Raw genomic sequence first — 21,704 nt, 5'->3', positions numbered from 1 at the left:
TGGTTATCGGTAAAGTAAGATCATTGGAGGAATAAATATGACTTCTTTTTGCCTAGCCATTGCGGCTAGGCCATTCATTTGTGTATATATAGAGTAGCTATCCCCATCTACAGGTGCTCTTCACCTGTAGATTCTAAGTTAAATACAATTGCTGGTCTATAAACACCCTTTTGGTCACACTTAAACTTGTAAGTAGTTATAGAAACTACTCTCAAATAAAATCAAAAACAAATTTTAAAATTTTCGCTCTACAAGAAAAGGATCTTGAATCAGTAATTTACATTTTAAAGTTTAAAATTCATGTATTAATATTTAACACTAAATATGTATTAATAATTGTACTAAAGAGACACCATACCAATATTCCACCCATTAGCTTGTCACGCGTCTCAGACCGCTTTGACAACAAACCGAACCAAATGAAAAACTTTTTGCTGTCAACGCGTCTTTGCTGAATGTTGTATTATGAAAGAAAATCGTTTCATTACCAATCACACCAGATCCAACTACTAATCCTGGAAATAGTCGTCTAGGGTTGGAAGACGAGCGGTGGTCTGAATACCCTTCTTGGTAGTTTTTGCTCGAGTTCTTGCTGCTGTGCGAGGACGAGGTAATGAGTTCACCACGTCCCAAGCTGGTTGATTTGGGGCCTCAGGAAATAGGTTGGGGCCTTGTGCACTAGTCTGTACCTTGAGCTTTTTTGCTGATTGCCCGCTTTGGCTGTCGCTATCATCAACTTGGTCATCGTCCCTCGGTCTCTTCTTGTGCTTTGATTTCAACGGTTCTGGATATAAAACGGCGCGAATTGGTGGGTTGGGAAGGAGGTGACGACCCTGTGCGTTGACAGGCGGAAGCCGGGGATCCCGAGGAAGGCTTCTATCAATCTTGGTGTTCTTTGGCGATGAGTTTCCTTCGTCATCGCAATCACTTCCATTGTTCCCATCAACCTCCATCGATCTCTTCTTGTTCTTAGAGATAGAAACATGCTGTTCTACGATCGAATGAGGACTGGCACTATTTGCAGTTTCATTATGATCGAAAAGGTATTTGGTGTTCACCATAGCCTGAGCAGCGTGGGTAGCCGAACTTGCATTATCCAGAACTTGGCGGAGTGGTGAGCTAGGAGAGAACTCACAACCTTGATGATCAGTTCCAGTCATAGATTCATCTGATTTATTTGTATCATGGCCACCCAAAATGTTACCATCGCCACCACGGAGGCTGATAGGACCATCCAACTTTGCCTTTTTAGTTAGTGGACTATCCTCATTATCTGCAAAGTCCTCACTGCCGTTTCTCTTACCGCCGAGGATTACGCGACGGTCTCCAATCTTGAGAATGAGCTTCTTGATCTTTCTCCCAGTATCAGAAGACGATCCCTCGCTAGGACTAGCTATCTGCTTGTTTTCGACATCGGCCACTGGCTCAACCTCTTGTTTAATACCCTTCGCGCCTTTTACGAGGTCGATCACTCGCTGGTCTTTAAAGTGATGTAATTGATTTCTCAAGCCTATCAAAGATCTAACAGGTGCTTGGCGACTCTCCTTCAACTTATCCTTAGGGTCGGATCTTTTCTCCTCATCATCACAAGTATGACTAGTAATGGCATAGGGCTCTCCGGCGCACTGTTTGACGCCTTCAAAGTGATGGTTGTATCGACTTGTTACCGACTTCCAATCAACATTCGTCATCAGACCACCCACTTCTGATGTAGCAAGATGTGCTTCTAGAATATCGCACAGGGCGTTCATCTCACCATAGGTGTACTTCCATCTCCTCGGAAACTTTGATCCGAAAGCTCGTTCAAAGATTTGTCCACGCCACTTGTTGAGCTTTCTGACGGATTCTTTATCGTTCCAATCTACCTTGTCGGTAAATTGATGGGTAATCTTGGCTCGCGCAATTACCACCTTTGGGTCGTTTGGATCTCGCTTCTCACTGCGAATCACAATATTTAGAGCACTTGGCTGCGGAGTTCCGGCTGGAAAGTTCTCGCGCTGGTGTGCTCCTCCAAACACAGCCTTATGACCAGTGGGTATTTTCTTAACCTCTTTCTCAATAGGACACGGTGGGCCAGAGAGGATCTCCTTGTGACAAGTTAGCATGGTGATGTAAAATTCAAAAGGTCATTCAATTGAAATCAAACATGTAAAAAGGAGGACTTACGCTTCTGGCATCACTTCCTGAAGCTACAATGGGATGACCTGTTCCATCATCGGCAGCTGGCACCTGGTGATTGAAGTCGACGTTACTATCGCTAGTCTGAACTTCTTCATCTTCGTCAAGAGCCTGGTAGAGAATATTAATTAGCATTTGATCTATTAATAATTACTAAATAGAAAGACTATGGACCCACTTTTCCTTTTCCCTTCTCAAGTTTCCTAGCCTTCCCAACCAAACGTGGACGTGAAGTCTTAGCCGGCTGAGCAGCAGGAACCACGGCTGGGATCTCCTCATCGCTCGAAGCATCTTCCGATTCGGATACTTCTTCATCCCCAGAATCTGCTAATCTACCATTGACCGCAGTACGAGCAGCTACTACTTTCCGCTCAGGATAGACCTCATAATCTTGATGGTCCCAAACACCTCCTGGGTGTTCATTAATATATTGGCGCTTTGCTTCTAATTCCTCATCCTTGAATTTAGCCTTTTCAGCAGCCAAGGATGCTAAATCTGCAGCGGTGAGTGGGCGAGGACTACTAGCACCCTCGCGTCTTGGAATGTGCGAATCCTCTTGTTGCTCTTTTCCGGTTGAAGTGACATTCGCAGAGTCTGCTTGATGTCCCTCATCTGCCACCTGTAAATCCCATGCTTTGTCCCATAATGTAGGTTCCATCCTATCAAAGAATTCAGTAGCCTTTGACAGGGCACCAGAACTCTTGCCTGGTGGGTGGGAGTTGTTGTAGTCCCATTTCTTTGAGCTAAAGGGATTACCAGTGCGTGGTTTTGGTATTGAAGCTTGTGTCTAGAGATGGTTTATCAGTATTTAGTTTTCGTTAATTATTTGTTATGAAGAAAGACAAGACTTACAAATTTGTTACCATTGTTGCTCTGTGGTATAGCCTTGGCCGAAGTTAAAGGTGCTTGTCTCTTCAGGGCGTTAGAGTCAGTGGCAAAGCTTAGTGCTGCTTGGGAATTTACAACAGTTGTCTTAGCAGCTGATGTAATTTTTCCTCGTGTTTTTCTCTGATCAGACTCTCCACCGATTATTTGATCTTTGGAGATGGTCGATGAAAGTTCTCTTGGGATAAGGGGAGATGGTGCTAGAAGTTTAGCGAACGAGGATGCTTTCTTGCCCTTTGCCGGTACCTACAAGTGGTGGTTGGCCTTAGCACGTCAGATCTTTCATCCAATATTAGAAATCCATACCTTTGGCTCTGTTATTGTTGGCTTCCATTTAAAGATCTTGCCCATCTTGCCAGCAAGCTTGCCTCCAACGCCACGGCCGCTGCCTTTGGGTGCCTTGTCTTTTTCCTTGTCTTCCTGAGATATGGAAGCATGAGGAGGAGACATTGTGACTTGGAATATGGATAGAGCAAATAAGATGTGTGAAGTTAGATTTGCGTGTGAAAAACAATAGTAGATAATTCTACAAAAAGTAGAGTAATCTGAATAGAAGTGGTGTTTTTCTGTTTTCTTAATAGAAGTGCGACACTTTCTGTAATGGATTGGTTGCGACTATTAGAAAGCTTTGTGTATGGAAGAGGGAAAAGGATGATTTTTCGTGGAGACCTCAAGTACTTGAGTATTGATTTGAAGTCTATACGGTGTCCTCATTTATTTATGTGCGGTTTGGGGACAGTACCAAAACCTTGGATTGTGTCGTTATCCTCGCGGTATATAAAATTTTTTTTATACGGTGCTTCATACAGTAGTCCAGTCTTTAGATTCAGGATTTTCTTTAAGTTAAGCCTCTAGATTCTGAGGTTTTACACAACTTGGATGTTTAGATCTCGATTCAGGCACTATGGCCCCCTTTCAAGGCAGGATATGATACCAGTCATCTGTATTTGGAATAGTGTATATCTACCCACTGTATATATGCCCCTTTACGGCAGACTTTGGACTTGAACGACCAAGTAACCACCAATCTTTGATCGTTCTATTACTTTCTTTAAGTTCTCGATGCTTTTGAGCAATGAAGTAAGATTACTAGCCTTGGAGCTACCGTACAAAGATATAAACTTATAGTTTTGATGTAGATACTGGAATAAACAATCACAATGGTCCATCAGAATCCATTGCATTGTTCTTATTCACCTGTCAAGCTAGCTAACTTTTACTTGCTGTGAAGAACAAGTTGGCAACAAAGTTGGCAAACGAAATCTTTTGATCAACTAGATAGCTTTAATGACAACTGTTTTTCCAAAAAGCTCTTTCGTGATATGAAGGCATGATGTATTAGTTCGACCCGAGAAGCTTCGCCCGTAGCTCTTTTATAGGTCTATTTGCAATAGATCGTATCTGAAAATCTCCAACACATCCACCATTCAATAATGGGTCTAAATTCAATAACTGTATAATCCAGCATAACTAATATTCAAACTCTATAGATTTTGATTCATCTAACTAGAATTAGATTAGATGGTTCCGTGTCTCTTGTGCTGTGCCATGCATGCCCACTCGGTAGATTTGAGGATCTTCTCTTATAATTCCTCCCATTTCTCAACTACCATGTAATCCAAGTTCCGTATTAGCTACAGTGTTAAATGCCAATATCTAATTCTTTCCCTTCTATGAACTATTTAATTGCAGCGAGCTCGATTGACAAAAGTAAGACTTACATATAAATGCCTAAACAGAAAATTATAATTACATATCCTATCACATAATACTCGAGTAAGTATTCCATCGCTGATTTGGAAAATAAAAATAAAAATCTAAATAATTTATAATATAGGGATTTAAAAACTTTAAATATTGGAATTATAATTATACGAGAACTTGGAGAAATACATTACCTCTACCCATAAACCTCATCATTCTCTCTTTTCCGTACAAATCCTATATAGGAATAGCAATAGACAACTCAACATTACATTCTACGAGCATCTTTCCCTTTTCCCTCCACAGCGTAGCATTTTCATACGCATTTGCCGCGACGATTAATTTTTCATCATCCCATCTTTTTCCTATGAACGATACTGCGACTCTACCATCAAAATAATTAGTTAATTTATCTCAGAATTTTACCATTACATCGCATCACATCACATCTCCTCCCTAGAACCAAAATCAAAACCACAAAAAACCAAAAAAAAAAAAACTCAAAAAAAAACTCACGGAATCCCCGGCCCAAAATCCACCATCCCATTTTGAATCGTGACCTCCGTTCCAGCGGGATAATAACCCATCGGTACACTCACCACAGGATTACCACCCACATCCGCCGGTTCGACAGCTACGCATGTAGGGAGGAGAATCATATCACACTCGAACTTATCTAGTAATTTTGATATTTGTCTACCCATGTATTCTCTTTCTGCTTTAGAATTTATATATTCATCGCTATTATGAGAATAAGATTTTCCAGCTTGGAGACACGATTCTAGGAATGCGTAACCGCGCGTAGAGGCTTCTTCGGCGGGTGTAGTGATTGTATAGGAGATTATATCCGAGAGGATGGAGAGAGAATGTGGGTTGGTGGAGAAATGGGAGAGGGATTTTTGCATGTCTGTGGTGATGGTTAGGTGGTAGGTATGCAGGATATAGGGAATGATGATTTACTGTGATATATATCAACTTGCAATGCGAGATCATACTCGTCACCGGTACATGAAGATCTATCGGGATTAAATTTGGAGTATGAAACTGGATCTACTATGATTGCTCCTAGGGTTTTGAGTGTGTTGATCGCGTTTGTGAAGAGGTGGATAGTGGTGGGATCAAGGTTTTTGAGCATATGACGAGGTATCTAGTTGTAGCGTTAACACCATAATTTGGTGATATTTTTGAAAACTTCTTACCGCTACCCGCACGCCATCTAGCCTTCGAGAGTTGCATGCCTTTGTAAAATCAGGAGTTCCATATGATTTCCTGCAGGATATTGAATCTCTAGGGTCCGAAATTGTGATGGGATCCTTTTGATCCTCGCCTCTCAGATCTTAGTTGCAGTATTTTGAATGTATTTAAAAGACTTACCTGCAATCACAGTCAATATAAGTGCAGCATCTTTCACACTTCTTGCTAATACCCCTACAGTATCCTGACTATCACTTGCAAGATACATTCCATATCTCGAAGTCATCCCTACTGTAGGTTTGATTCCCACTATGGCGGATCTCTGGGCAGGTAATATCACACTACCAGAAGTCTATACCGATAAAATTTAGTCCACGTAATCCGTAGACATTGAGCAACGACGAACCTCAGAACCCAAAGCAGCAGCACAAAGTCCTAAAGCAGTTCCAACAGCACTGCCAGATGATGAACCTTTAGGATGTTGATCTTTAAAATAGATACCCAAACACTGACCTCCGACGGCAGACCAACCAGGAGTACATCGGTTATTTGCCCATTGAGAACCATTTGCTATTCCAAGAATAATTGCCCCTTCCTCACGAAGCTTGATGACTGTCGTTGCTTCGATACTTGGAATGGCTTCAAGAAATCCCGTGCAGCCAACTTCATGAGATAGAATGAGAATGGGCTCAATCAAAAAGAAAAAAGGAGGAGAAAAAAAACCTACAGGTGGTTTTGAGGCCGTCAGTGGTGAAAAATAGATTCTTAATTAGGATCGGTACTCCATGAAGACTTCCTCGGGCCGAGCCGCGGGACCGTTCTTCATCTTTTTCCCTAGCAATTTCGATAGCGTTACGATTAACCTCACTAACGGCATGGACAATCAAATTCACTTGTTCGATACGCTTAATGTAAGTCTTTATCGTCGTTAGTCAAGTGAAAATGAAGCCGCATGGCCATCAACCAACTCTAACAAGTTCTTCGCTTGAAAAATGACCATTCTTCAAACCTTGCAAAATCTCGGTAATTGATATTTGATCAAGCTTGAGGGTGGTTGTTGTTCGACGACGACGAGGAACCAAACATGATTGGAAAAGGCCAACAATAGATTTGAAATCGCACATAATGAAAACATTGACAAATTGAGTGGAAAAGTTAGAGGCCCTTGATTTCTATGATGTAACGGATTACGAGTTTTGTTAGTTTGGTTGCTTATGCTAAGATCATGCGGCAGGAGCACTTGATTTCGCAGTTACCTCAACCATTATACGTGATTGATGTAATATATTGCGACTTCTCCATCTCACCCACAAGAATATTTCATATTTCATCGACCAACTGTTGAACCTTCATTTCAATCGATTTTCCCTTGGTTAGTATTTTGCGATGTTTTGCTTTGACTGTCGTTTGTTTTGTGTTGTTCATCATCATTGGCTCGCTGTAGTTAGCGGAAATATGTTGTACTCTTAGAGTCCTTAATTCCTCATGCTAATTGGTATCATAGGAGAATAACACACGTGGGATAATCATTTCTGAGTCCATGATGATTGATTTCAGAAGCTGTGTCCCGATGCTTTCCACCCTCTCGGTACAAGCGACGACCAATTCTGCGATGGACATAAATGTTTGTCATCACTGTCCGCAAGGCAATACTTGAAGGCATGCACAACATGTTGTTGGACCAATGATTCGTGCGACATATATGAATTTCAAAGCCACATGTGCATATGTGTTGGACTTCTCCTTACTCATGAGTTTTCATCGAGTAATTATCGAGTAATTTATCGAGTAATTATCGAATAATGATCTAGTAAGAAATTGCTTTGTTCTCCGACGGAAAATCATGAGGTTATTAGCTAATCTAGAATCTAGTGGAACTAGCGATAGGCTAAACTTAATTCCGACCCGACATCGGGACTCGCCTTGGCCGTACGACACTAAGATAGACAACCATGCAACATCAAAGGCTCAAGGCTGAGAGTAGAACAACAATAATCAACATAATCAACAGAATGAACAACATGATTACACATGAAGTTATTCATTGATTGTGGCTTACCGATTTCATTGTCATACAACACAGATGATTGATATCCTATCTTCCAATTGTTGGATGAGGAAAGCAATCATGATGTACTTTCAATGCGGTGTTCATGTTGACAAGCTCCACAGCTTCTGAATATACCGACATGTCCCGAAAAAGAAAAAAGACCCTCTCCCTTCTTTGATCTGTCCACCAGGTCAGGTCCCATAAATGTAGAAGGTCAAAACTGACTCAACACACACAAATGGCTCAATGCTCAATGCTCATCCCTTCTAGCCTTCCTTACTAGGAAATTTTGGAATCGCTAGAAGGAATACTTACTCGATCAAAACACATCATAGGTTATTTTTTAAGGGTCCAAGGCATGCTTCAAGACCCTTGTTCCTCACACCAGGCACATGAAAAACCTTTTATTTATGGACCTCGATCGCCTTTTCCCGTGTTGGACCGGGATTGGATGCTGATGACTGTGACTGGCAATCGACTCGATTGGGTAGTTGGAAGGAAAGATAACGACTTCACGATGGTGATAACGATTTTTTGGTGGGAATATTTACATCTTCGGACTATGCCACCACCACCCTGCACCATGGCATTCGGTGAATGTGAATATGAATAAATGCACTCCACAATACGGTAAGCCTATCGCGGTTGGACTCTTTTCATTTCCGTGCATCAAATTCCTTTTTATCTTCAGCTTCCCTTTCCCCAGATTTGAAAGATACTTCCTCAACTTTCTATATTCACTTGGACAAAGAAATTCCCCCTTCATTTTCCTTATCAGGTCTCAGACTCTACCCTTCAAAGCTTTCTTACTTTCTTATCTATCCCACCTCTTATCCCCCACGATAAGAGTATTCAAGTGGATAGTCTTCTGAATTACATCCCAAAACAACTTCGATTCGTTCTTTAGATCATTCATTACCCCTCGATTTTCAATACTACATCAAAAAGATCTTCAAAATGACTACAGCATATCCATATCCAACTCCTGCTGCCACACCACCTCTCGATTCCCCATTGCAAACCACCGTCCTTGTTTCCTCTAGAGCAGCCATCTTTGATGGGAAAGACAATCTTACTATCTCGCCTGCAACCATCACAATTTCACCTTCCACTGGCAAGATCATATCAATCTTACCTACCGTTCTCCCTCCCTCCAGCTTTCCAGCAAACACAATTTATGTCGACCACACCCCTCATTTGATCCTTCCGGGGTTAGTTGACGCACATGTACATCTTAATGAGCCGGGTCGAACAGAATGGGAGGGTTTCAATACTGGAACGAAAGCTGCCGCATCAGGTGGTGTCACAACCGTCATTGATATGCCTTTGAATGCTATTCCACCAACTACAACGTTGAATGGATTGCAAGAAAAGATTAAGGCTGCCCAAGGTCAATGCTGGGTTGATGTTGGGTTTTATGGTGGGATCATACCTGGTAATGCCGAGGAGTTGCTTCCGCTTGTTGAAGCAGGAGTCAGAGGTTTTAAGGGTTTCCTTATAGAAAGTGGTGTATGTATATCTTCACCAATCATAGCTGCGTTGACTAACAATAATGATAGGTTGACGAATTCCCTGCCGTCTCTTCCTCCGATGTAGCCCTCGCACTCAAGACCCTTAAAGATACTTCCACAACTCTCATGTTCCACGCAGAAATGATTCCACCAATAACAGCCTCTGTTGGTGATGACGTCCAAGTATCCCTCCCACCTCTCCAGCCATCCGGACCCCTAACAACATACGACACATTCCTATCATCCCGCCCTCCCTCTTTTGAAACCTACGCTGTCGATGAAATCATTTCTCTTGCTCACCTCGCTCCCTCACTTCATCTCCACATTGTCCATCTTTCTGCCATCGAAGCCATCCCACTTCTCCGCGCCGCTCGCTCCTCTGGGATAAACATCACCGCCGAAACCTGTTTCCACTATCTTGCTCTCGCATCCGAAGACGTTCCCGAGGGTGATACCCGCCATAAATGTTGTCCACCAATCCGCTCATCCGCTAATCGAGATGGTCTCTGGGCCGAATTATCACACCCTGAATCCGTCATCAAAACCATCGTCAGCGATCACAGCCCTTGCACCCCAGAACTCAAACTTCTCCCCGAACATCTATCCCACGGTTGTGGCGCCATGCGCGATGACGCTAAAGCCGTAAACGGCACTTTACTAAAAGATCAAGAAGCCAAAGAAAAGGGTGATTTCTTCGCCTCCTGGGGTGGTATCTCTTCAGTTGGTCTTGGCCTCCCAATCCTCTGGACTGAAGCGACATCTCCATCCCGCGCTTCCTCTCCCTCTACTCTCGGTATCGTCGACATCGTAAAACTTTGCGCAGTGAACACAGCTAAACAAGTTGGACTTCAACATCGTAAAGGTGCATTAAGACCAGGTTTAGATGCGGATATTTGTATTTTTGAAGATGATCATGAATGGGTTGTAGGCAGAGAAGAATTGCTTTTTAGAAATAAAGTTAGTCCATACACAGGGAAGACTATGAAGGGAAGGGTTAAGGAAACGTGGGTTAGAGGAGCCAAGGTTTATGAGAGAGGAATTGGGGAGATGAATGGAATGGTTGTTAGGAAGGAGGGACCTGTAGGAAGATTGCTTTTAGAGAAGAGGATTGTTTAGATTTTAGTTTTTAGAATTTAGATGGGGATGGAAACGGAATTCGGTTGGAAATTGGAATGAGGTAATGATTTATGATATGATTTGGCGGTCGGTATGGCATAGCATTGGCATGGGATATAATTGCATGTATGGATGGATGGATGGTAAGGTTATATGGTTAAAATTTTGCATTGATCTAGATGATTGATTTACTGCATATATTCTATATAATTAACAATTATGATATATGATATATTCAGCGTTTTAAATTCTTCCCTCTTCCCGTCTCTTTTGTTATTCTCGCTTTGTAGAGTTTGAAGTGCAGTTACTAGAGAATTAATTGTTGTGGCTAGGAAGTACATGTGGCATAATGCTAGTACCAAAGAAGTTTAGCTTCAAACGTGGCCGACGGGTACGTAGATCATAAATCGTCTATTCTTCATTTATTATCAGCAACTTGCTCAACATTTCAATTTCAATTTTTCTTAATTTTTTTGTAGATCTAATTCATTTCTTGAACATATTATTATTATCTCTCAATACAAACATAATCCCAATTCAAATACAACCCAAATTCCCAATCCGGCTACCACCAAAAAAAGCCAAGTCCAGCAACCCCAACCCCTATCCTAAACTTCAAAATACCCCTCCAGAGGCTCAACATCCACGTGCAACACAATGTCCGACCAACCAACCGTACCCAACGTATTCCAACACCGTCACGCCTCCAAACCCTCTATATCAAGCACAAACTACACCGTAAGCACACCCGCCACCACGGATCGCTCTATAGCCCCTCTCCCCGCCGACGACAATCCGATTCTGCATCCACGAAAATTCGACTTCGTCAACGACACGGAATTATACATTCATGAAAACCGAGTAATTCCCCGTCTATTTTTCTATGAGCCCGCGCAGGAATTACAAATTTCCCGCTTGAAAATGTTGAAAGAGGGGTATTTTGTTGGGCATCCTCGGACGTTGGTTTTTAGTGTAGCGGGTGCGGTTGCTTCTGTGGATGGTGGGGGTGATGAGTCTCTGTTTAAGGCGGCGTATTCGGTGCATTTTGGTCCTGGGTCGAAGTATAATTCTACGGGTAAGATTCAGGAGTCCGGGAGTAAGATTGAAATGCAGAAGATTGCCGAGTTGGCTGCTGCGTGTGAGGCGTTGGAGTTGGTGGAGGATAAGTGTAAGATGAGGGTTCCGGGGTTTGAGGATGTGGGTGGGGAGATTGCTTCGGGGGGGTTGGTGGTGGCTGTTACGAGTAGTACGAATTTGTGGTATGGGATTACGGAGCATATTGTAGGTTTATTTTTATTTTCATTTTCTTTGGCTTGGAGGTTGAAGTTTGGGGTTTGGAACGAGAACAATGAAGGGAGATTTACTATCCTGTCAACTCTCTCAAGTTGTTCGAAAACCATATACCAAACCTTACTCCTAACTCCTCACCCCCTAAAACCAAATCAAACCAAACCATCAAACAACCCCTCCTCAAACAAATCCAAAACTAACACAAAAAATCACAGTTCAAATGGAAACGCAATGATTTCCACAACTCAAAAGGAGGTAAAGTTGTAGGAGAAGAATTATGGAAAAGACTCGATGAATGTATGAATAGATGTGAGTTCAACCAGATGAGAGTCGCGTGGTTGTTATGTGAGAAGGAGGAAAATCAAGCGGAGGATGCTGCGAAGTTGGAGGTTGGTGGGGTTTAATTTTGAGGGGGGGCGGGGGGCGGGAGTAGGGTATGGATGGATGGGATGGAGTAGATGAAGAGGATAAGAAACTAAGGAATAAATAGAGCAGTTGTTGTATATAAACCAAATGTAGTTGTAGCTCTATGAATAATTATTTTTGAATTATTCAATTTATGGACATGCACATGTATACAAAATGAAAATTATCTGACTGAGATTCAACAGCATCGATCACGGAGTTTACGCTGATGATCGTATCATCCATCTAACTTTTACATTCACACAAGAAACCATTAATTAAGTGTTTACAACGCGCAACTAAAAAGGTAAAAACTAAACTGATCAAGCGATGAAGTGAATGAATGCAAATAGAATGAATAGCTCGGATTAGATGAAAAGTCAAAAAGTAGTTTAGCCCTTAGCGATATACAGCTAAAAGTTTCCGGCCACTAGCATAGAAGTGAAAGTGAGCGCCGCGAGGAAAGATCAAATAAATAACCTTATCAGATGATAAATCATTAGGTCTTTGGGATATGCAATCGAAAAGGCTTTTTCTAAGTACCTACCTAGGCTGTATATAATGAAACGACAAGGAGAATGAGATGACAAGTTACTAGGTCTTTGCGCTATGCAACTAGGAGTTTTGGGTCAATGAGATGAAGATCAATTAATGTTCAGATGGAAGGAAACTATATGACTACTTTAGACGTTTTTTCAGTCGTACAGTATTTCTCTTCCTACCGAGATGATTTCTTAAATGAAAGGATGAAAGTGGCAGGAAAAACTATTCATTTCCGTCTGGACTGATTCACCTTCTACCAATTCTATGTTTGGATGAATACTGCAGAAGTGGATTCGTGAAACACACTGAATTATCAAGCATAGAGTGTACACTAGCACATCTCGTCCCTTCACGGCCCCTCTTCGAAATTATGCTCTTGTACGAGCATTGAAAACAGTAATTAACGTCACCCTTCTTCTACAGGCACCATGCAAAATTGCATCAGGACCAAAATCAAAGTTGCACCATTTGGAAAAAGGATAACATATAGGAATGGCAGCACACGAGAATGAAAATATGATTTCATTGTTCGAAGAAATGATAAACCTCCACATTTTGATCAATATGACAGCTCGAGATAAGAGGATACCAAGGAAGCCGTAGATCACACCAAACCAACCATGCTACCCCATGTTTTTCGGAGATTCTTGGGCTCGCAAGTCGCCTCATTAATTCTACCAAAACCAATACAATAATCGAGGTCTGGAACCAGAGCTCCCCAGTAGAGGAAAGAACACCCCCACATTCCTTTCTGATCCCGTTCACGTTTTCAACGATATCCTCCGACCCGATATTAGCAAACTTTCCGTAATTCCGGCTACAGACATATGCTTGAGCCGTGTTGTGAGTATATACCACTTTATCGAGGTGTCTACCGCTAGGAAATTGCGACAGCGACTTTCTGTCGGGTCCGAAGAGGGATGAAAGACCTTCCAAAGCTAATGATATGTCTTCGTGATTGAGAAAACCGCCACAAATATATAGTGTTTTCCCATGCCTGTGTAGACCGCTTCGGGCTTCGCTGCCGGCAGCGGCAGACGCAGTGGCAGTGACACTAGCACTGGTAGTGGTAGTAGCCTTAGAACTAGCCTTGGAAGCGATAGAATGAGCCATGAGCAGTGCTGCTGACACCATCTTCACAAGAATACCAATCTTCATCTCGTATGTAAAACCGTGGTAATTGATCCGCGTAATTTGAGCCTATTACGATAGATGCGTGGGATGTGAAGACTTTTCCATCAAAAACTTTTCGCAAAGCTGCCGGATCGTATCTTATATATACATATCTCTGGATGAATCGATGAAACTAGAGTTTTCCCCTCGTAGTCTTCATCTCGTTTCCAACGGTTCCTAGAAATCCTATGTCTGTATGCAAATATTGTGCTGGAATAGCGAGATAAGGAATCATCGGGTATATAGTTTAACTATCGTAATCTGATATTTCATATCTTCTAGAAGTTGTCTTCTTTCTAGGTTCTATTATGTGGAATGCCATGGGAATTTCTCTCGTCTTTAGATAGATTAACCATAAATATCAACGAATAAGTTCTTCTGTGGTTTTCGCTATGGGCTTGAATACCAGATATTGTGTCATGTTAGCATGGGATAAAATAGAGACCGCGCACAGAGACCAAGTAAAAAGCATTCATTGAAGTTACATGGAATGATCCAGAGTTACGATGGGAATATTCATGAGATGTCGGGCTGTCGGAGTCTAGATTAAATAAGTGTGACTAGTGTGGTGGTGCAACTTATTAGTGAGTGGTCATAGCTCCAATCTCAGAAAGCGTAAGGTTATCAGCCAAACAACAAACACAAACACTTGCAGTATCTAATGATTTTCAGTCTCACAATCTTCTACAATTTTTCTATGCATATTTGGAATTATGAAGAATCCCTTATTTTGAAGCCAGATCAATGCGAAATAACATACAGACATCCTCCAAATACTAGATGAGAAGAGAATAGTTGTTTTAGAATATTCGTATGTTAGCTCTGAAGACTGGACACTTCTATGGGTATTCTGATGCTCACAGAAGTCTAAAGAACTGTGGCATATATCCACACAACAGAAGGGTGCTATCTCGAAGTATCTGTCACACACTTATGCAATTGACGATTTAGCAAAGTTAATTCTGTGTTCTCATTTTGTTACTAAAGGAGACCAATAAATCGATATCAAAAGCCACCAACCGAACTCCGATGCTCACATATCATGCGTACAGGAAAACCCGTTTCCTATCTCATTCCCTTCATTCAAACGGACTTCTTCTGCTTCTTTTCAGCATCTGCTTCTGCGAGAGCTTTCTCCATCGTCATAAACTCCACATCAGGATACCTATCATTATCAAGAGGATACAGCTTGCCTTTTCCAGAGACCATATTTTCCAAATATTGCATTCCCTGCCAAGGAGGAAATAACTTATCCTCCACGCCTCCGATCACAAATTTCAGGATCCAGATAAACGTCCGAAGGAATCCAACGCTGCCTATCCACATCGGTGTATACTGCTCACCACGTACTTTCGTTACAATTTCGGCCAAATCCTTCGCACTGACGGAGCTTCCTGCGATACGTAGGAACTTGGGTGTTGGGTTTGGATCCGCAGCCACAGCAGCCGTGTAAGCAGCTACATCTGGAATAAGTGTGTAATCGAGCTTCTGATCTGCACTACCGAAATACATAATACGGTGCCATCTATCGTTGATAACCGGCAGTTGACCGGTCGTCAGAAGTTCCATGAAAGCACCATTCAGTATGGTCGTCCATTGAATACCGGACGCATCAAGTTTAGCATGAAATTCGCGACGCAAATCTAAATTTCGGTTGGTGCCTGGCTCGCACTTCGTAAAATCCAATGCGTAATCGGATGGGATGAATCGCTGTACTTTCGCAGCGACAGAAGCTTCGAGAAGTCTTCGTTGAACATTCAGTATAACGTCCCGAAGACCCTGAAGTGACGAAACGACTGTCGTAGCACCTGTGATAGCTTCTGTGATGGCTGGAACATCATTCATGTTGACTTCTGCTATTACGACACCGGCATCTTGTAAATTTTGGGTACGGGATGCTGCCGTACCGGGACGCACAAGGGCTTTGACTGCTACATTTCTCTTGCGTAGATCAAGGGCAATCTGAGAGCCTAGATTGCCTGTTGCGCCTGCAATGGCGACGAAGCTCCGGCTTGACATTATGACGTAGTGTTTTGGATAAAGTAAAAGCTTTCGTATTGAAGAGATTCAGAGATGTTTAGATGTTAAAACTGACACGGAATGTATAGAGAGGGATAGATATAAGAAGTGAATCAAGTGGTGAAAGACGATATAAATTCCAGCCAGTAGTCAAGGGAATCCCAAGCTTTTAAACTTCAGCAGCCAAATAAGCTACTTCACTAGTGAGTTGTTGCTAGCAACCATAACCTTATCCGCAATGAACTCATATTTAAGCCAAGAATTACAAATAAACCAATCAATCAATCAACAGAAAGCGAAACGCGAAGACCGAAGCATGTCGTACGTCAAGACAATGCATCTTCCTCTTCCTCCTGATTTTGCATGTGCCATCAAAGCAAGAGGAAGCGAATACGTTCTGTATATGGCTTAGGCTCAACTTCGTATATACGCTAAGCCAAATGTAGAACGTATTCGATTAGTCCACTCGTGTTCTTGGCATGCCTATGGTAGATCAGGATCTTACATCAACGATCCCTGCCCTTGGTGGTATTGAGATGATTTATTATTACATCACTGCACTCTTTACCACTCTCATTGATTGAACTCCGGAAAATAACACTTTATATTATAGAAGTGGAAAATATCACGTTGATTGCTGATTCATAGAATTGGTATGTGCTCCCTTCTTTGGTTTGTAAATGCTGCTCAAGCTTATTTTCTCTATCATGGCACATGCAGTGAACAGCTCGGATGACTGTAATGGAGGATACTAAGAAATTGTAGCACTAATTGCTCTAGATTTGGATATCATTGGAGCTCTAAAACAAAAGACTGTAATTCTCATGGAAACAGAGGAGATCTCAAGAGCAATAAAAACAGCTCTGCTAAGATATTTATGGAGTTGAACCCCTTATCCAACGACTTTGGCTTACTTCTATATCCCCACGATGACAAAGTTTGTGTTTTTAAAGAGAACCCAAAGAATAGATTCGCGTGGTTTATTTTATGCGTTGAATTGCCGAACATTAATAGTTAAGACCGGCAATGAGAGTTATCCAGCACTCGTACTCCACTGCCGTTGGGGAGATCTTGAAGGCGCACAGGGATAAGGTTTATGTAAAGCTTCCAACCTCAAGGTGAATTCTATGGGCTCAATGATTGCATGCTATGTTACACATCTCTGCTTGCTTCGCTTCCTGATTGGCCATGTCAAGGTTTTGCTTCCTTCAAAAGGCCATTCTTTGTATTTCGTTTTGGGCCAGACTGCTGAGGTGGAATCTAGTGTTAGGAGCGATAGTTATTTTCAATGGCTTAGCAACTCCGTATCAAAATGTCCAAGACCTTCATGAACTGCTCCAGTGACTCTTTGCTAGGTCTTTTGATGATAATCCAGGTAGCGTTCAGTGTGTCAATAGCTTGGACTGCAGTCTGGTTTGAGGTTTTTAAACGCCCGGGAATTGTTGAATGTTTTGAGAACGGTTGCTTGTTTCGATAAATTAACGGCGTGGATTCAATATTCTACTTTCATTCATCGTACAAAATAGATATAAAGAAACAGAATCCCATGTGGTTGGATTTTAGTCCGGGCTATAGAAACATTGACCCTGCTTTTCGGCATGATATCTTGTTCATAGAAAAGTACTGCCATCAGGGGTCGTAGAGTTTGCTTTGTGAGTATTCAAATGATCTTCACTCATTGCATAACCGCATTTGGTAGCTGGAAAGCGTAGTAAATCATGAAGTCGGTGTTTGGTAGTTCTCTCCAAGTATGCGCAAAGTCGTTTACAAACAATAATCGCAGAATCGACAACCCACCAGTAGTCGATCTGACTAAAAAGTGCGCTCCAATAACATAAAATTAGTAAAGTCCTAGGGTCCTTCTGTTCCAACAACAGTACAAACGAAGTGGGAAGTTCACCCACGAAAGACATGAATGAGCATGCCGCTTCTTGGCCAGTTTCAAGTCGCATCAGGTGACATAAGCGCCTCAAGGGCCCCTGGTATGTGTTGCTGAATCTATATGGATCGCAATCAACTTCAAATAGCCCATGAAGTGCTCTAGAAGTTTGCTGTGCCCAGGTGCTTCCGTCGTATGGCTTGCCATGATCGCAAACACTCTCATCTAAGACTTTACAATCCTGTTCCACATCCAACAAAACACTGCCTTCGAGATGAGAGCGCATATCGTTCGTGTCCCATAAAATAGGTACTCCTCGCATAGTATGCAGCCAAGTGAGTGTTCCACCAGCATCAGTGTCAATATCTGGATTCAGTTGGACATTTCTAAATGCCAACATCGTGTGGAAGTAAGATGATGCAATAATTACATCTGCATTACTAGCATTCAAGGTTGTCAGAAGTTCTGATGAGAATAAACCTAAAGAGGGGTTGTAATGCAACATGGAAGCAGTGCTGTATTTTTTCTCTTCAGGATGTAAATAATGGAGATGACTTGCTGAAAAGGCGAGAATGGTGTGCATTAGGTACGGAGCTTTTAAGGAAAGCCCAAGCCCACAATGCTGCATAATTCGCTGAAATGACGGAGATCCGAACCAAGGGGTAGTGACACCAAGGAAGTGATTCAATAATTCGATTGCATCGCTAGGTTTGTAGTAGGGATTTTTGACATGCCAGCTTGAAACGTCCGACTTTTCCAGATAGAACATAATTTGGTCTTTGGCTGATGTACTAGGTACATTAACTAATGAATTGTGTGCTAGTAGATGGGGTGAGTGTTCCGCAGCTGGCATTTGCGAAACGGAGTAGTCACATTGGAGTGAGCCCAGTAGCCGGTCTGAACATTGACCACAGCTGGGCCTTGCTTCATCACACTAATTCTCTATCAGAAAACATAAGATTGTTGGAATAATTGTTAAACACCTTTATTCTGCGCTTTCTGCAATTTTTACAGCCCTTTCGGGACTTGGTATGTGATTTCCTGGGACAGTAACCTGAGTGGGGCTTTTGTGTTGAAGTAATCTGCTGTGGTATATGAGTATGAAGACTTTCATTAATCCATAAGAAGGTTTCTGGTTGTGCCATTGCGAAGACGTTGATATCTCGCTTTAAATTTCTTAAATGTCGCGTGAGAAAGTGCTATCAAGAATCGTGGCCTTGGACGGATTGCAGAATGTGAAATAAAGCATTAAAATCTTAATTTACATGTTGTATATCAGCAACATATGGATGAATTTCATGTATGGAGACGTCAGTGTTGGAGGCTTCCCTCATTGATGATGATGCCTTCATCTGCACCAGGGCTAAATGGTGGTATTATGTAATGCGGATCGTGACTGGGGAAAGAGTCTATTTAGTGGCCCGTGCTTCATAATCCTTCCCTTCCTCCTCTTCCCAACCAACATATCAACATTATTATATTATTTCCATTATACCTAGCTAAATCAATCTCTTTCATCAGATAATTAAGCTATCTTTGAAGCAATACACACCATATAATCTATCAGTTCTTAATTTCTGAATCGGGAAGATTGATACATTTCCAATATTGTTAGATATAAATTGTGAGATACTCCTCCTACCTAGACATTTATGTATAAAATATACAGCTTCTATCAAGAAAGAAAAAGGAGCCAGGATATTCTCGCTTGCGGCCGTTTCAATAGTATCAGGGAATATGTCAATATCAATCTACCGTCTGATAACATAATGGCGTATGAACACTCCGTTCTCGCTTGGAGACCATTCACTTATGTATCCCCCTTCCCCCCTATCCCTTAGCCTGCCGAAATACCGACGTCCCTACTCACACCGGTATAGTCTTGTGGCCTTCAAGCTAGTGTGTAGTTATTTATAAATGTCCATTCATTCACACCTTACATCCATTTAATTAAGTAATCTACTTAACCCTTAACAATGAGCGACGAGAAAGCAATAGTTCCATAACGCCATTTCTATTTGTAACTATCATCACATTCTTTCAAAGGATGTAAGATACCTTAGTCCTTTACCCAACAATTACTAAAAGAGTCTCCAAAATCACCGCACAATCACGAACCCCATGATTTTCTCAAGAAACTGTACGACTGATAATCTCACCCCAATCAATTCCAAGCCTCTTCCAACTTCTCATCAGCAATCATCTCTGCACTCTTATTACTAATATACTCCAACGGTCTAAACACATATCCCGGATGCACAAGCGACAAAGCATAACCCGCAACCGCCACAGTTCTACAACCAAATCAGCATCACTAGTCCTGATAAACAAAAGCAACTGAAGGGTTAAAAAAACTTACATGCCCTCTAAACAAACAAACCCAACCTCATTCCTCATAAAACTCATTCCCCACCCTTGTCCTATAACAACCATCCGATAAATAACACTAATCCCTATTCCCAAAAACGCCAGCGGCAACGCAAGGGAAAAATACATAAATCGACGAGAAGAGCGTGTTTCTTCGGCATACGCATTAAGTTGTTCCGGAAAAGCACGAACTTGGATTTTGAAATCTGCATGCAAGATACCGAAAGAAATCATAGAGAGGAGTTGGAAACATAAACCCGCGATGACGAGATGAGAGCCCGTGGGCAGATAGGAGAATGGGGTAAAGCCGATTGCAGATGTGCTTTGGAGAAGAGAACCGGATGTGAGGAGGGTGAAGGGGAGGAGTGTTGCTGAGGTGGCGATTAGGGGGTAGGTGGTGGGGTTTATGCGGGAGAGGGTGTAGCTGTGTGTTTCGATTATATTCGTGTAGCAGAGGAAAATCCCATTGAGGAAAAACAGGGGTCCGACTGTGAGACAAAGATTCTGAAGTATGAGGCTATATGATTATTAGTTCTATTCTTACGAATCGAGATGGTGAATATCTGACCCAACATGACTCCATGGATTAGATGCCATGATAATCCTTCCAGCATACCCAATCACTTCGCACAAACTCCCTAGTATAAATGTAGCCGTAAATCCCCACGTCTGGTATCTGAAACCTTGGATCAATTGTGCCAGGGTGATTATACAAAAAATTGCTAATAATGTAGCATTTGCAGCGAGTGATGGCGCATGCCCGTATGCCGTCGCGGAAACAGGACATCCGTCTGAAACTTTGAGACAATTTGCATAATAAGCCATGGCTAGTAGACTCTGGACTCTAAAATCAAGGTAAAGAAAAGAAAAAAACGAAAATTTGTGAAAGATAAAAGAGTGATATTTGCAAAGAGGAGTGGAAGCTAACTTGTGCTCCAACTTGGCATGGTGTGGCTTTTTATCCATCCCAACATCTTCACAGGAGCGGAAAATTATTTAGCCAAGTCGTAGGTCAGACCAAAGCCTCATCCAACTTTTGTTTTGGCCTTTTGGGTGATAAGAGATGATGCTGAGCCTTTTTCACTTGCTGGTTACCATTTCGTCGACAATGGTATATTCTGACTGTGGAAATCGAGACATTTCAATCCCATGTGACCTTGAAATATCGCGCCAAAGATTTTTTTAAAGGCATTGCAGTATACAAATATCCAAAGGCCATAGCAAAAGAGAAAAGAAAATGAAGTAAAACCCTGCGGGTCTTTGTTGCCAAGAAGACTTACATAGCAAACATCAAGCAACGGCCAAATGCTGGCCATTTTACAGCGTATCACAGAATCCCATGGGGTCGGCGGCTCGCATCCTTTGATTTAACCTCATTTTTTCAAGAACA

General features: G+C 42.0%; 8 protein-coding genes across 8 annotated transcripts; 2 read left to right on the top strand and 6 right to left on the bottom strand.

Moving 5' to 3' along the window:
* Positions 1 to 509: 509 nt before the first annotated feature.
* Positions 510 to 3,513, bottom strand: SS1G_11069 (predicted protein; the record flags this gene model as incomplete). Its single annotated transcript, XM_001587778.1, has 5 exons — positions 510 to 2,087; positions 2,167 to 2,289; positions 2,357 to 2,965; positions 3,031 to 3,309; positions 3,370 to 3,513. 5 exons carry the CDS (start codon positions 3,511 to 3,513, stop codon positions 510 to 512), a joined length of 2,733 nt encoding a protein of 910 aa, XP_001587828.1.
* A 1,491-nt stretch (positions 3,514 to 5,004) lies between these two features.
* On the bottom strand, positions 5,005 to 7,085 carry SS1G_11068 (hypothetical protein; the record flags this gene model as incomplete). The annotated part of the gene is made up of 6 exons (XM_001587777.1): positions 5,005 to 5,152; positions 5,284 to 5,674; positions 6,142 to 6,313; positions 6,368 to 6,624; positions 6,689 to 6,878; positions 6,930 to 7,085. 6 exons carry the CDS (start codon positions 7,083 to 7,085, stop codon positions 5,005 to 5,007), a joined length of 1,314 nt encoding a protein of 437 aa, XP_001587827.1.
* A 1,883-nt stretch (positions 7,086 to 8,968) lies between these two features.
* SS1G_11067 (hypothetical protein) lies at positions 8,969 to 10,638 on the top strand (the record flags this gene model as incomplete). Its single annotated transcript, XM_001587776.1, has 2 exons — positions 8,969 to 9,520; positions 9,571 to 10,638. 2 exons carry the CDS (start codon positions 8,969 to 8,971, stop codon positions 10,636 to 10,638), a joined length of 1,620 nt encoding a protein of 539 aa, XP_001587826.1.
* A 657-nt stretch (positions 10,639 to 11,295) lies between these two features.
* On the top strand, positions 11,296 to 12,332 carry SS1G_11066 (predicted protein; the record flags this gene model as incomplete). The annotated part of the gene is made up of 2 exons (XM_001587775.1): positions 11,296 to 11,919; positions 12,144 to 12,332. 2 exons carry the CDS (start codon positions 11,296 to 11,298, stop codon positions 12,330 to 12,332), a joined length of 813 nt encoding a protein of 270 aa, XP_001587825.1.
* Positions 12,333 to 13,398: 1,066 nt separating this feature from the next.
* SS1G_11065 (predicted protein) lies at positions 13,399 to 14,034 on the bottom strand (the record flags this gene model as incomplete). The annotated part of the gene is made up of 1 exon (XM_001587774.1): positions 13,399 to 14,034. One exon carries the CDS (start codon positions 14,032 to 14,034, stop codon positions 13,399 to 13,401), a length of 636 nt encoding a protein of 211 aa, XP_001587824.1.
* Positions 14,035 to 15,132: 1,098 nt separating this feature from the next.
* SS1G_11064 (predicted protein) lies at positions 15,133 to 16,068 on the bottom strand (the record flags this gene model as incomplete). The annotated part of the gene is made up of 1 exon (XM_001587773.1): positions 15,133 to 16,068. The coding sequence occupies one exon, from the start codon at positions 16,066 to 16,068 to the stop codon at positions 15,133 to 15,135; it is 936 nt and encodes a 311-aa protein (XP_001587823.1).
* Positions 16,069 to 17,678: 1,610 nt separating this feature from the next.
* SS1G_11063 (hypothetical protein) lies at positions 17,679 to 18,800 on the bottom strand (the record flags this gene model as incomplete). The annotated part of the gene is made up of 2 exons (XM_001587772.1): positions 17,679 to 17,892; positions 17,953 to 18,800. The coding sequence occupies 2 exons, from the start codon at positions 18,798 to 18,800 to the stop codon at positions 17,679 to 17,681; spliced, it is 1,062 nt and encodes a 353-aa protein (XP_001587822.1).
* A 1,311-nt stretch (positions 18,801 to 20,111) lies between these two features.
* Positions 20,112 to 20,911, bottom strand: SS1G_11062 (hypothetical protein; the record flags this gene model as incomplete). The annotated part of the gene is made up of 3 exons (XM_001587771.1): positions 20,112 to 20,241; positions 20,307 to 20,831; positions 20,883 to 20,911. The coding sequence occupies 3 exons, from the start codon at positions 20,909 to 20,911 to the stop codon at positions 20,112 to 20,114; spliced, it is 684 nt and encodes a 227-aa protein (XP_001587821.1).
* Positions 20,912 to 21,704: the final 793 nt, after the last annotated feature.

The sequence above is a fragment of the Sclerotinia sclerotiorum genome, genomic scaffold (genome assembly GCF_000146945.2).
Source record: "Sclerotinia sclerotiorum 1980 UF-70 scaffold_17 genomic scaffold, whole genome shotgun sequence".
NCBI lineage: Eukaryota > Fungi > Ascomycota > Leotiomycetes > Helotiales > Sclerotiniaceae > Sclerotinia > Sclerotinia sclerotiorum.
Note: the sequence above shows the minus strand (reverse complement) of the source record. Positions and strands in the feature narration are given on the sequence as shown.